The sequence below is a fragment of the Diceros bicornis genome, chromosome 12 (assembly GCF_020826845.1).
Source record: "Diceros bicornis minor isolate mBicDic1 chromosome 12, mDicBic1.mat.cur, whole genome shotgun sequence".
Taxonomy (NCBI): Eukaryota; Metazoa; Chordata; class Mammalia; order Perissodactyla; family Rhinocerotidae; genus Diceros; species Diceros bicornis.
Genome location: NC_080751.1, coordinates 22,662,861 through 22,679,028, shown reverse-complemented (window position 1 = coordinate 22,679,028; position 16,168 = coordinate 22,662,861). Strand labels below are relative to the sequence as shown.

Genomic DNA, 16,168 nt, shown 5'->3' with positions numbered 1-16,168 from the left:
AGTTCCTTACGTTCTTTTAAGCAATTTCAAAAGGACAAAAAATCCAGAATTTACAGATTATATTGTTAGAAGATAGATATGATTTTCTATCTTTTTCTTTGTGATTTATTTTTTTAAAAATGCTACTTAATGAAATAAGCCAGAAAGAGAAAGACAAACACTGTATGATCTCACTCATATGTGGAATATAAACCAACACATGGACAGAGAAAACTGGACTGTGGTTACCAGGGCAGTGGGGGTGGGGGGTGGGGGGTGGGCACAAGGGGTGAAGGGAGTCATATATGTGGTGATGGACAAACAAAAATGTACAACCCAAAATTTCATTTCACAATGTTAGAAACCATTAAAACATCAATAAAAAAAAAAAAATGCTACTTAAGGTGAAACCCAAATATTACTCGAGATTTAAATTTAGATTACAATTATCATATTTACATGTAAGCAGGACAAAACTTTTAGAAGTGATAATCTTTGTGACTGTTCATCAGTTGTTACCTAGGTTTACCCAGTGATATGTATTACTTAAAACATATCTTTTTGGTTTTACCAAGTTATCATAATATACTTATTGTCCTTAATTATATCTTAAGGAAAGAATAAAATAAAAATCTGAAGTGCCTAGTTAGCAGCAAAATAAAGGTTACAGAAGAAAATAAGAAGCTTTTAAACAAATCATTAAGAAGAGGATTAAGCTAAATAACTAACATCCCTTCCAGTTTGAGATCATAAAGAAAAAAAAGGAGGCGGCGGATCATGGTTGCAAAAATTTACGATTTATAAATGATTGATACCTAATATCAAACAACTTTTATTAGGCGGTCAAGTTGCTGACTGACTTTAGCACTACTGATAGCTTTCCTCCTTAATTAGACCAAATTAATTCTTAAGAATGCTGAACATTGAACATTAGCAATGAGTATATGTTAAAATTTGTATTTCAGTCAGCAAGAATAATCACACCATTGATACTACTATAGTTACTTAGATTTTTAACAGAAATTTCAACATGGTAGATGCCCTGAATTTACCAATCTCCCTGAACACAGTGCCAGGCATCCAGTAAACATTCAATAAACATCCCTGAATCAGCTGTACTGGACCCCACTGTTACAACCAAGGATAGCACTGGGCCACAGATGTTGCCCGAGGTAGCATTCCTTACCTTAAAGATCAATTTCTCTATTTCAGAGTAACCATAAGGCTGGAATAAACATGAATTCTTCCTAATTGTGTTACAAATTACATTATGGTTTCAAGAAATTAATAGTCAATTTTTAAAAAATCACGTTTTTCAATTATCGCATTCTTTTTAAATTTTACTAACAGTGTTATTTTGAAACATTTATGAGTTTCTGATAATTTAAAGTTCACAGCCATTATCAATAATATGAAGAGCTGAGCACTCTTCCCTGCAACGAGACAATCATTGCTAAAGACGACTGTTTTGTTCTCTCCCAAACCGTCAGCTTTACTAACATGACAAGAGACATGCAGAACAGCAAACAAAATCTAACTCACAAACTTCTTCCCCTCACTGAATACACACACCTGGAGAGTGTGATCAACAGCATGCTACTCGCATTGGGACATTTTAAATTATCACTACCATAATAGCTTACTTCTAAACTATTAATACACTGAACATTCAAGAGAATTCAGAGATTTGAGACTGCTTAAACATATTTCTGTAACTATAATTTACAAAACAGAACACAGTAAAAATGTAGATAGAAAATATGCAAACATAAAACTAGAAAGTGCAAGGTCAGAATTTTCGTACAGAGTCAAGAATAATTTAGCATGGGGCCGGCCCGGTGGCACAAGCAGTTAAGTTCGCGTGCTCCACTGTGGCAGCCCGGGGTTCGCAGGTTCGGATCCCAGGCGCATACTGACGCACCGCTCGTCAAGCCATGCTGTGGCAGTGTCCCATATAAAATAGAGGAAGATGGGGCCGGCCCCGTGGCTTAGTGGTTAAGCGCATGTGCTCCACTACTGGTGGCCCGGGGTTCGGATTCCAGGCGTGCACTGATGCACCGCTTCTCCAGCCATGCTGAGGCTGCGTCCCACGTGCAGCAACTAAAAGGATGTGCAACTGTGACATACAACTATCTACTGGGGTTTGGGGGGAGAAAAGAAAAAGGAGGAGGAGGATTGACAGTGGACGTTAGCTCAGAGCCGGTCTTCCTCAGCAAAAAGAGGAGGATTAGCATGGATGTTAGCTCAGGGCTGATCATCCTCACAAAAAAATAAATAAATAAATAAAACGATTTAAAGTAGAGGAAGATGGGCATGGATGTTAGCTCAGGGCCAATCTTCCTCAGCAAAAAAAAAAAAAGAGGAGGATTGGCATCGGATGTTAGCTCAGGGCTGATCTTCCTCACAAAAAAAAAAAAAAGGAATAATTTAGCAAATGGTAAGACTTGAATTTTTTTTTATTCCCCAAGAACTTGGATTAAGTTTTCAGTCTACAATATAATTTTGACTTAAGTGAAAAAACTGCATTATGCTAGCTCAGAAAACTAGAGTTACAATTGTAATCATCACTCTCATAAATTAGATTATTCTAGTAAATACTATCCACTGTTCCCAAATCAGAACTTACTGAAGTCTTTTTCATGTGTAATTTACTATCACACTTCATACTTTCTCTCCCTAAGTAGTCTGGAGTCTATTTTTCTCCACTTTTTCTTTTCTTTTTTTTTTTTTTGGCTGAAGAAGATTCACCCTGGGCTAACATCTGTGCCAATCCTCCTCTATTTTGTATGTGGGTTGCCGCCACAGCATGGTCACCAACGAGTGGTGTAGGTCAGTGACCAGGAACCGAACCCCGGCTTTGCCGAAGTGGAGCACACCAAATTTAACCACTAGGCCACGGGGTCTGCCCCCACACTATAATTTTTGACATATCTATCCATGAGTATGAAGGTAAACTGACTTATTCATCTGTGTATCCAAAATCCAGCACTGTGCTTTTTAAAAAGCATATGCTAAGAGATCAGAGGACATTTTTTTGTGTGTGTGAGGAAGATCAGCCCCGAGCTAGCATCCGATGCCAATCCTTTTTTTTTTTTTTTTTTGCTGAGGAAGACTGGCCCTGGGCTAACATCCATGCCCATCTTCCTCTACTTTATATGGGACGCCACCACAACATGGCTTGACAAGTGGCGTGTCACTGCGCGCCCAGGATCTGAACCCACGAACCCTGGGCCACCAAAGCGGAGTGTGCACACTTAACCGCTGCACCACTGGGCTGGCCCCCAGAGGACATTTTAATTTTGCATTTTTAATCAGGCCTCTTTGGTTGTGAGATATACATAAAGAATATCTATGGCCATCCTTGATTAACGTTTTGGGCAAAATACTAGGGAAAAAAATGGATGGGGACATGGCATGTTAAAAGGACACAGGAGCCAACCTGAAATTTCTCTCTATGGCCAAGGCAGAACAATTTGAGCCACATAATAAACAATCATGACTTGGATTATAGCCCAAAGAATAAAACAAATATCCATGAGTCCATACTGGTATAAATCATGAAATAAATAAATGGGAGAGAAGAGACAATCTTCCTTACAAGAGGATTCCAAATAATACATATAGAAGGAATGAGAGAAATAGAAAATCACCAGTAGATCACCACAGTAATAACAGCTGCAGGCAAGATCCACCAACAAACACTAAAATTAGTGGGTGAAACTTTAAGGAGAAACAGGATATCCGCATGACCTCTAAGTATGTCCCCCAAAATATTTATTTATTACCGTGGCAGTCTTGACATATGCCCACAAATTCTCTGAATACTCCTCCCTCTAGGAGATGGAGTTTAATTCCCTTCCCTTGAATGTGGGCTCTTAATGACTGGTTTCTAAAAAGAGTATGGAAGGGGAAAAATAGTAACCTTACAATAGGAGAAACCTGACAGATGCCACCTTAACCAAGTGATCAAGGTGAACATCACCAGTAGTAAGTCACACTGATGATATGTACCCTCTGATATGTGATGAGTAGAGCGCTTCACCTCTGTGGTATCTTCCTCAAAATCCATAATCCCAGTCCAATCAAGAGAAAACATCAGACAAACGCAAATTAAGGGACATTATATAAAATACCTAACTAGTCTTCAAAAGTGCCAAGATGATGAAAAAGAAGGAAGACTCACAGATTGACGGAGGCTAACATTAATACAACATGGTATGCTGGATTAGATCCTGGAACAGAAAAAGGACATTAGTGGAAAAATTGGAGAAACTGGAATAAAGTGTATAGTTTAGTTAATAATGTGTCAATGTTAATTTCTTAATTTTGACAAATGTAACATGGTATAGAAGATGTTAATATTAGCTTAACATCTTAAGCTGGGTGAAGGGTGTACAGGAATTCTCTGTATTTTTACATTTTACCAGAGTTGTGTTTTTACAACTCTTCTGTAAATCTAAATTTTATTTCAAAAAGGTTTTAAAAAAACAAACTACGAAGACATTAGTGACATGGGTACAAACAACAATCTCTTTTAAAAGCTGGCTTCTGATATTTTTTAAACATAAGAGAGACATACTGTTTTTTCTCAAGTTAAATAATTAAGGTAAGACTGACATAGATTAAGGCTGGATAGAAGGTTAGATTCAGGGGAATTAACAGGCTTTTAACACTGGATGGTGGGGTGTCAAAGACAATAAGTGAAAAATTATTTTTGCTATCAGTTCCTTCTGTAAGTCAACTCATGGTCTACTTTAGCAATACTGGAGATTCTCTATTTACATTATTTATGATCTGAACATATCTTGGTACCTATGCCATTTTTGCACGCAAGCACTAACATCTCCTATACCTTTAAAAAAGTCACTTTTATGAGAGCATGAAACAATGTTCTTTAAAAAAGTTTTAAAATAGATTTTGGTTCAAAATTCTATTTATGTAAAATGTTTTCCTTTTCACGAAGCTACCAAATTGCATACATAAAATATGAAGTAGGGGATGAATCTGCTTGTTTCTGAATCTAAAATGCTACTGGGAATTCTAAAATTTAAAAGAAACACTGTTATGTGAAAAGATTATAGGACATTTTGTTTAGTAAAACTCATTTTTTAAAAATTTTGCACACACATAAAAGATATGGGAAAAAAACGGACACTTCTAAATTGTAGGATTACAATTGCTATTTTTTCCTTTATACTTTTTTAACAGTCTGCAGTAAGCTTGCATTACTTTTATAACCAGAAAAAAATGTTATTTGAGGGGACAAAAAATTTTTAATCAGAGAGTTTATTCAATGACTTAACACCCTTGAAAGTTCGTTCAGCATATCTGCCATAACACAAATGATTTCTAAGTAGGTAGAGTAGGTCAAGGTTGTAAGCAGACAGCATTGGCACATTCCCAATACAGCCACAAGTATATGAAGTCAATTTTTTGGATTAAATTAGAATAAACAGTTTTTCTTCTTTTATGAAATAAAAGTTGGCTTATCAGACATAGTTCACATGTCAGTGAATATTTTACAAGAGAAAGCTGACTGACATTAACACAACTTTCAATATCCCACACTTTGGAAAAATATACCAAGGAAGAAAGACAAAAGCAAAACAGTGGAGAACTATAATGCATAGTTGTTTTTATCCAAACAGTAGTACTCCCAAAACACAAACTGCATAATGTCAGCTATAATATAAATATACCTTAGAAAAGGCCTGCTGTTTTAAAAAGTTCAACGGAAACTAAATTTGTTCTCTTTCATCTAGAACGAATTCACTTGCATGATAGGAATCATGTTCTTTTACCTTTTTATAAATGTCATACCTGGAAACAGCCTAAAACTAAGCTCACATATCAAATTTAAAACAAAATGAGGATTATATTATAATATAGTGGGCAAATAAACTTTAATTCACTATTAAACTACACACTATTCTATTAGCCTATAGGGTAAGGAATGATTAATAAAAACTTGGGCTGCAATTAATTGTGTATGACATCAACTTTTCTTCTTGACTCACTTTAAGTATGTTCCATAGAACACAATTCAACTGACCATCAGGCTGGAGAGAAGAGGTAAGAACTTTTAGTTACTTCATATGCTTCTATACTGTTTGAATTTTATAGAGCACATATTACTTTTGTGATTAAATTAAATAATAATAATAATAAAAAACCCTAAACCTTCAGCTATGGACAAAAGCAGCCTGTTAGTCAAAATAAACAGCCAAAATAGTCAATTACCAAAAATCCAAGAGGGCAACAGTCTTTCCTCCAAATTTAAGCAAACAGCAAAGCAATTTTTTAATAACTGTCCCCATAATCAACCACTAAAACTATGTTTTTCTTTGCTATTTAAAGACAATAGATTAACTTTCCAGGTTCCGTGTTAACTCTGTTTAGAACAGTGTTCCAAAAGTCAAAGCCGGAATTCTGAAAATGAAGGAAACTTTGGTAGTGCTAAAGGAAGTGGCAAGTCATACAAGAGGACAAAAGCGTAGATGGTCTTATAACCCATATAACAACAAATACTGGCTGAAAAACACGCCAAGAGGAGGTGTACATGTCCTCTACCTTCTTACCTTTCAAAGTCTGCATGGGTTTTAGAGCTGGGAAGACTTGTATTTGAATTCAGACTCTATCGCATACTAGCTATACTTGAGGCAAGGTACTTACCACCATGAGCCTCAATTTCCTCATCTGTAAAAAGGTTCAATTAGCACTCTCTACCACCCAATTAAGCTTGTCAGGATTAGAAATAATGCCTCTAAAGTCTCTAGCACAGTGTCTGGCACATTATGGAAACACAATAAATGGCAAGTATTACTTTTCTGTTCTCTTTCCAAACCACGAGGTAACTTGAAAAATTTCAAGAGCTATAAACAAAAACTTTGAAGCTATTTATCCAAAGTTTCTGTTCAGATATAGATGACAAAGTATCACAGGAGTTTACCAGTATAATCTAAAGTAAAAGTTTAAAAATTACCAACTAATAGTTATAAGTACTATGATCACACCAGTCACAACTCCCAAAGCCTAGCAACACATAAAATAGTGACATGGTCTGCAGCAAGTGTGTCCTCTCCAGCAAGAGAAAGGCAGTTCTCTGCTCGCTTGCTCACTGAAAGACATCTGTGAGTTCTAAGATCCCCAGTATAAATATTCAATAACAGTCATGGGGTAGAAAAGTTGAGAATGGATATAATAATTAACCTCAAGTCTAAAGCAGCTTTAAATATCAACCCCACACAAGTTGTGAACGAGAAAGTCAAAGGCCCATTTATAATATATATCTACCTCACAAACTCTTTTTAAAATTTTAAAAAACACTTCTCCGATCATGAATTTTAAAAGTAACTCACTACAAAAATGTTAGTTCCCTAATCAACTGGCTTAAATTTTAAATTCCTAGAAGTTAACCACACATAGTAAACTGGAAATAGCACACTTGGACTGTGAAATCACAGGCCCTTGAGTTAAAATTCCAATTCTGCAGTTTACTCTCAATGCCCTTAGGCAGGCCATTTAACTCTTCTCTGCCTCTGTTTCCTCATCTGTAAAACTAGGACACTATTTCTTCACAGGATTAAGGGAAATAATGCACATATATAAAATTTCTGGCTCATGGTGGGAACTCAAATTGTTAGCTGTTGACCCCATTCCAAGACTAGCATCAAGGGTTCTCGAGAGTCCTCCCCGGTGCTCTGTTCCTCTCCAGCTAAATTAAACATAACTAAAACTTTCTGTTAGCAACAGAAATCATAGGCCTCTTCTCCAAATCTTTTGCACTGTCTATTCTGCCATCCTACTTTTTAACAGTATTACAAGATTTAATTTGTGCTAAAACTGTTATATTCATTATGCTTGTTTGAGCATAAGTCATCTTCCTAACTAACTGGTAAGCACCTGGGAGCAGAGTCCATTGCATAATTAAAAAACAAAAACAAAAAAACTGTCAACTACTAGCATATCAGAGTAAGAAAGGGCTGGCTGTTTTCTTCACCCAGCTTTCTTCCAAGATGAAACTAGCAGTGTGTGTGTGTGTGTGTGTGTGTGTGTGTGTCTGTCGACCTACATACACATATACGTATGTATGTACGCATATATATTCACTTGGAAGGTTAAAAGTCGTACTGAAAAAACTGTTAAAGCAGACAAGGACAGAGATGAATGTGTGATGATTAATGTGTAAGAAAAACTTTAAAATTGAAACCTCCTGCCATTTACATATATTCTAATATCCCTTACTAGAATACACATGTCAAATAATGTCTGCATAGCACCGTACAGTTTACTCTTGAGACTCAGAACTGAGGTGGTACTAATCACATTTTATAGAGAAAGAAACAGGCTCAAAAGGCATAAATGACTTGTATGAGATAAATGGCAGTCTGAACTTAAAGCTAGGATTTACAACTCCAAGTGCTATGGAGTGTGAATAGCTTGCGACTTTATGCAAAATGTTATGAGTGTGTATGCACATAGGGAGCAGGTACGTCCACAGGGTTCATCAAATGCTCCTAGGAGTACACGACCATAAATGGGTTAAGACTAACTGTCCTAAATCAAGTTACTGGAAAATATCTATAGGTAGAGCAGAAAGGACAAAAAATAATTCTACTTAAGTACTATCGTCATTCAAAGGAAATACATTCAGACAAGTTAAATTCATCACTGTTCTTGGAAAACTTCAATTATATAATTCACTCGATTTTATTTGTAAAGCTCACTAGTTTGAGGTACAGACTGCATAAAATGCCCTGAGAAAAGACCACAGCCAAATGGCTGGCACATACAGTAAGCACTCCTTAAATAGTAGCTATTATAACTATAAAATGATGTTTCCAGGGGCCAGCCCCATGGCATAGTGGATAAGTCCAGCACACTCCACTTCAGTGGCCCAGGTTTGTAGGTTTGGATCCCAGGCACAGACCTACACCACTCATCAAGCCATGCTGTGGTGGTGACCCACATACAAAACAGAGGAAGACTGGCAACAGATGTTAGCTCAGGGCAAATCTTCCTCATCAAAATAAAAAAAAAATTATGTTTCCAAAGAGTGGTTCCCCTTGTGAGCAAAGGCATGCACATGTAAAACTACGGGTCAGAATTAGGAATCTACAAACATGGAAGGGAGTTAACTTAATTGGAATCTATCACAACCTTGAATTTAATAAAGCAGGGTATTCTGACCAATGAGCCAATCAGTCACAAAAGTACCAAGGAAAACTTCATTTTCTACTTCTCCTTTGCACCCTATTTCTTCACATGTTCACAGTCAACAAACCAATAAAGAACCGTTTTTAGGGCTCCAGGACTATTTTTGTCCCAAATAATAATAATCTGAAACACTGACAGGATGGTTCCAAAGAAAAGCCAAGATCTAGGTTTTCTTCCCTAAATTCTATCCCAGACATCAAAGAAACAATCTCAGCCCCATCTTCTACAGGAAAACAGTGGAATAGTCTGACCACTACCCTCTCTCTGTAAGATTAGGGGAAAAAAAAAAAAAAAAGTGCACATTTTGCCTCAATCTCTTACTAAAACTCCAAAATGTAGTTCAGGCGGTGGTAAAAAGAGTGGTAAAAAGCTGATAAGCCACACATTTAAAATATCTCATGCACTGGCATCCTACACCCATTTTTGATTTCCCTTCTTCTTAAAGTATTTTTTAGCAAATCTTTAAAAATCTCAAAACCTTAAAAAGCATTTTAACACTAAATATTTTCATATATTAGGAAACAACAGTAGATAACATTAGCAAAAGGAAGCTATTCTTTTTTTTTTTTGTGAGGAAGATCAGCCCTGAGCTAACATCCAATGCCAATCCTCTTCTTTTTTTTTTTTTTTTTTGCTAAGGAAGATTGGCCCTGGGCTAACATTCGTGCCCATCTTCCTCTACTTTACATGGGATGCCGCCAGAGCATGGCTTGACAAGCAGTGCATCAGTGCGCACCCGGGATCCAAACCTGCGAACCCTGGGCCGATGAAGCGGAGTGCGCGCACGTTAACAGCTGCGCCACCAGGCCAGCCCCAAAAGGAAGCTATTCTTAACTACCAAAAATGAAACTTAACTATTACAACTGCAAATAGGAAAACCATCATATATGTACAGTCAATGTTGCCAAGGAGAGAAAACACACATAACACAGCCAAAAGACTGCTAATAGGATATGAATATAACAAGATGCTAGCACACAGGTAAATTAGTCAGACTGCTTCCAGAATTAAAAAGACTGAGATACCTAAGAAATAAAATTACACAAAAAGCAAAATTGTCTTTAAAAGCCAACTAAAGAGTTGGCAAGAGAACACTTGATTCTGAAGCTCTTCCATCTTTAAGACAAAATTAAAAAAAAAAAAACTTTAAAAGATTTATTTGCTGGAATATGTAAGAAACTGTCAACATCCCTCATTCGTGTGTGTGTGTGTGTGTGTGTGTGTGTGTGTGTGTGAGGAAGATCGGCCCTGAGCTAACATCTGTTCCAATCCTCCTCTTTCTGCTGAGGAAGACTGGCCCTGGGCTAACATCTGCACCCATCTTCCTCCCTCTACTTTATATGGGACGCCGCCACAGCATGGCTTGCCAAGCAGTGCGTCAGTGCGTGCCCGGGATCTGAACTGGCGAACCCCAGGCCGCCGCAGCGGAGCACGCGCACTTAACTGCTTGTGCCACCAGGCTGGCCCCGCAACAATAAATTTTTAAATGCAAAATTTCAGTTATCTTTAAATGTTCCTACAAGATCATCCATTCACACTAAACTCGTAAGATGTATTTTGTGGAGTCTATATAGCTAATTTACATCACCCAATTTTCATCACCCAAAGAATTACATATGTTGATTCTCTACCAACATTAAGAAATCATATTTTGGATGGTGAGAATTGGTTATTATTCTTCTTTAAACTTTTTTTAACTTTTCAAACCACTACCAACACCACCAAAAAGTCAATAAGACAACCAACAAAAAGAAAACGTATTTTTAGTTGATTTGTTTCTTTTCTAATAAAAAATTCTAACTAAAAATTATATGCAAGCCAGTAATGATATACTTATTAATGAAATTACACTCTGTCAGACAGATAACAGAACTGACTTAACTTGCTTTTACTTTCAAACCCCTAAGTTAAAAGACAGATCTATTCAAAGCACAGTGCTGGCAAAAAAAAAAACAAAACTCAAATCTTCCTTGAGTCTACCATGACAGAAAAGCGAAGTTTGAAAGACTGAGTAAATCTTTTTTTTTTTATAATTTTATTTATTTATTTTTTTCCCCCAAAGCCCAGTAGATAGTTGTATGTCATAGTTGCACATCCTTCTGGTTGCTGTATGTGGGACGCGGCCTCAGCATGGCTGGAGAAGCGGTGCGTCGGTGCACGCCTGGGAGCCGAACCCGGGCCGTCAGCAGCAGAGCACCCGCACCTAACCACTAAGCCACGGGGCCGGCCCAGACTGATTAAATCTTGAACCATGATCTCAAATATCATTCTGAAGCCATGATATTAAAAAAGAAAAAAAAAAAAAGAAGCTAAAAAACATGGTAATTACTATAAAATTTTTCTGCCTTAAGAACTGCAGTTGACCCAAGGAGACTACTATAGTTCTTCCTACTGTAGTTAACTGGTATCTTGATGATAGGGACACACACTTTATTTTTACCACATTCCTTATAGACAAAGCAGCCAAAATGATTTTCCTAACACTAAAAAAGTCCACTAGAAGCTAATGGATTAGGAAAAATGTTTCTGGTATGAGAATAATGTTAAGTATTTCTTAACCAGTATGCTCAAATAATCACTGCCTGCTTCGCTGCCTATCTCAGAAAATTGAAATCTTTTTTCAGATCTCCAGAAAAAAGAAAGCTCTGATCCTTTCCATCTACTTTTTCCACTGTTCAGATTCCACCTCCAGTAGCTTTTTGCTTTTGTTTGTACTTGGAATTCAAACGAGTCAGTCTTTATCCTTAATTTCTACCATAAAGATAATCCAGGGTTGTCACTTCTTGCAAATCAGCCAAATAACGTGGAAAGTAGTCACAGAGACAACTTAAAATTAAAACGTTGACTGATATATTTCTTACTCTCCTCACTCCCAAAAGCTTACAACTTAAAGACCATAAAGTAAAAGCATTCAGGGCTGGCCCCATGGCTTAGCAGTTAAGTGCGCGCGCTCCGCTACTGGTGGCCCGGGGTTCGGATTCCAGGCGCGCACCGACGCACCGCTTCTCCGGCCATGCTGAGGCCGCGTCCCACATACAGCAACTAGAAGGCTGTGCAACTATGACATACAACTATCTACTGGGGCTTTGGGGGAAAAAATAAATAAATAAATAAAAATTAAAAATAAATAAATAAAAGCATTCAGTATTAAAGCCACTAACAGGTAATCTTACATCAACTAATTCAAATCTAAAATCCTGTTCCTTCTGAGAGAACCAAACTTTTTGTCAAGAACCCATTTTCATTACCAAATTCAGCAGCATCCACAATTTTTAAAGTTTCTAAAAGGAATAACATAAATTCGTAGATAATAAACCAAAACAAGGAACATTTGGGGTGCACTTGTAAATATTAGCTAGTATACTATTCTTTTGCATTAGCATATAAATGTGTATGCTATAATACACATGTATTACAACATATAATATTATACCTGGCTTATGATAAGTGGCTATAAATGTTAGCTACGAAGACAACATCATGGAATCATGGAAAGGTACTCACTCATTAAAAGTTTTAATTTAAGAAAAATATAAGATTTTAAAGTTTAGAACAAGGTGTTAAATGGACTTATATTTGGGTGATAAAACCTAAGAATTTCTTTCCTTCTTTTCTCTATTTTCCAATTTTTCTCTAATTACTTTTATTATGGTAACAAGCTTCATTAAAGACAAAAAGAAGAAACTGCTGAAGTCAGATGGCTAAAAATCTGCCTGCTGGTTGCCCCTGTGACCTTCCCAAATAAAATATCCATCACCTCCTCTCATCTCAAGTAATTTTCACTAACGCTTTTCCAAAGGTTTTCCCAAATTCCTAGATTATTTTACCAGACACAGTCTAGAATATAAATACAGTAGCCCAGGTACTGGCATACTCCATGCCAGAAAAAATATAAAAATGATTCTGGGTTTGATTCTGTTGAGGTCATTAATCTAGAATCCTCAAACGAAAGGGTGGTTTGGCACTGTATTTACTTAAGAATTACTATCCTTGCCATTTATTAATCATTCTTCTTCCTTCTTCCCCCTTGAAAGATCCTCCTCACTCCCTTCTGCTTCTCCAAATCCATTGCTAGTAATTCTCTTACAGGTATCTTTTCTATAAAGTTTTCCTGAACCCAACTAGCCAACCACAACCCTCCACCCTCCTTTGAAATCTTGTTGCTCCAATCCATGCTGCACATGTGGAACTTGCTATATCTACTGGTATTTGATCTATATACAGTCTACTTTCTATATTCCATTATAAGCTCCTTGAGGGTAAGGATTATATTCCTAAATCCTAGCACTACTAGAATGTCTTACATGACATACAAAACCTAGAGTGCTCTTATAGTTTTCTAAATTCTTTTACAAACACTTGAACCTCACAACTACCCTGAGAGGAATAACGACTCCTACTACCTTATTTTACAAAAGGAGAAACAAATTCAGAGGCTAAATAATTTGTCGTAAGTCCTGTTCAATTAATCCTCAAGATCTATGTACAATACTAAATATATGTAGCAAATATAAGAAACTCCCTGAACAGAAGAGGTTTACAAACCTCCATAAAGTAGCACATCCACGTACTTGACTGTTGCCAGGAAAACTACTAAATTAGGGACCCCAAGTTCAACTCTGCCCAACTATGCAAAACCAATTTTGTTCTTGGAGCCCTTGACAAAGAAATACAAAACTGCCAAGATAGCAAATATGGCACTATTAGAATACTATCCTCAACTTCTTCAAGTATATAAAATTTTAATAAAATACTATAGCTTCTGTTTAGTACAAAAGGGGACATTTCAGCATCCAACCACAGTATTACAAAACAAAGTCAGAGTGCATTTTGCAAGAGCCATGTGACACACACATGACAGTCAGCTAAACTCATGGGTGGATCTTTTAGAGGAAATGTTTAGCAGTAATTGACCAAAGCAGCAAATAAACTCAACTTTCAGGACAAATACTGATTTTATGCTTTAAAAAAATTCCCCCTCTCCCCCAAAGCCTTCTGACACTGTAGTAGAATACCAGTTAAATCTCCTCTAATTATTCATTAATTTATATATGCAAACAGTAGGGGGATTTTTTTAAAGGGCCATTAAGGAGAGCTCAACAAAGTCTTCCCAGGGAAAGTGAACCCCAGTTCCTAGGAAAGGTGCCAGGTATATCACATCTGCTGTAGTGACTTCTTGAGTAAGCAAGAAAAAGAAATGCATTAACTTTTCATGACACGTCATGGAACCTCATTCCCTATCTGCAAGCATTCAAGTAGGTAATCCAAAACCTACAGATCTATCATGGGGTCCATTCGTTTCTCTGCCAACTTCACAGCAAAGTCTTCCTTTAATTTGGTGATACTATCAGAAAAGTGTTCCTACGTTTTAGTTCTATTTTTTTTTCTCTTGACCTCCACTAGACAAAATGACTTCAGTGTCCTCTATAAAAAATTCTCACAAATGCCCAGGTTTTTAGGAAGGCAACGGGCCTGGCGAGTTCTCAAAGAACTCCAGGAAATAATTCAAAAAGAGAACTAAACATTTTAAATTGCTTCTCGCCATCTACTCATTCCCCTCAATCCCCCGCAGTCCTGAAAAGCATCCATATTACCTGCAATCTGGCGGGGAGAATGGAAGGAAAGAGAGCCAACAAGCTCAGGATTTACAAGTGAAGCTGGTTTCCACCCCGACGATTCTGACAGCTCCGCAGAGTGCGGGAGCAGAGACTGACAGTGCCCTCTAGGAGTGCTCTCCCACCCTCTCCCCTCCCCTTAAAAACAAGTCCTCCTTCAAAAGTCACTGCCTCCAAGAGAAGCTGCCTCTTCCCATCACCTCACTACCGACTCCCAAAAGCCCCAACCCCGCAGCAGACTGTTCCTCTGCCCCGGGCCCGCACTCAGGCCCTCCAAACTGACCCGGTCCAGGCCCAGGTGACTCACCCCTCCGGCCCGACCCCTCCCCCGGCCGCACCTCCTCCCTCAGACAATGGGGCCTGACTCCCGGCCGCCAGCCTCTCCTACCCCATCACCCTCACCTCATCCCGGCCGAGGCCCCTACTCCCGCCCCAGCCCTCCTCGCCCCCTTTAAGCTTTCCCAAGGTGGCCCACCGACCCAGCCGACCGGTGCTCTCCTGCACTCACTATTCGGGATTCATGCTGGACATGTCACTGCAGCTGCCGCCGCCGCCACCGCCGCCCTTGCTGCTGCAGCCGCCGCCCTGACTCTCTGCACCACGGGTAACCAAAGGAGAGGAATAAGATAGGCTGTTCCGGGAGAGCAAACGTCTTCCCCAACTCCGTCCCCTTAGAACACAATCAGCAGCCGCCGCCACTCAGCTATCGCTTCCACCCAAAATGGCCGCCGGCGAACCAGGAAATAGGAAAGCCTTAGACCGAGGGGGTCTTTACAGAGCCCAGAGGGCGGTCGCACCGCGTGGCATGCCGGGAAAGAGAGTTGTGAGCGTGGCTGTCGGCTCTTGGGACAGACGGTGCGGCGCGACGGCCGGGACTCCATTTCCCGCCAAGCCCCGCGCCTCTGGTGCATGCGTACTTGAGGGGTTGTCGCCCGCCCCATTCCCCACTCTCTCACCACCCCCTTCGCCCCTCCCAGCTCCCCTCCCCGCTGACTCGCTGGCTAGGACTTCGCTCGGACTCCCCCTAGCGGATTGGCTAAGGCCGAGCGGCCCTGGTGATGTCATCAGTGAGACGTGGCAGCCGGGCGAGTCAGCGCCCCACGGGGGAGGGGGGAAGGGAGGGGCAGAGGGCGGTGCCAGCCGCCGAGGGAGAGTAGGGGTGGGGGGAGATCAGGGGGCTCCGAGGGCTGGGGACAGAGGGAGCTGTGCCGGAGGGACGGCATGAATGCGGAGGTCTGGAAGCAAGTGGGGCTGGAGGACACTCCTGGCCGGTCCTGCCTCCCGTGGGCCTTTTGCTGGTCTGGCCAGCTTGAGGCTTGAGCTTAGCGGCTGGTACCAGGACGTCCGCTCTAAGGACG

The 16,168-nt window shown here is 39.2% G+C and overlaps 1 protein-coding gene across 1 annotated transcript in view; it reads right to left on the bottom strand.

Annotated features, from left to right (window-relative positions):
- Window positions 1-15,546, bottom strand: part of RAB1A (RAB1A, member RAS oncogene family) — a 30,013-nt gene extending 14,467 nt beyond the window's left edge. Inside the window, exon 1 of the mRNA XM_058551083.1 lies at window positions 15,319-15,546. Within this exon, the coding sequence (XP_058407066.1) occupies window positions 15,319-15,341 (23 nt within the window). The 5' untranslated portion in view covers window positions 15,342-15,546. The remainder of the gene's footprint in view (window positions 1-15,318) is intronic.
- Between the last annotated feature and the right edge of the window lie 622 nt (window positions 15,547-16,168).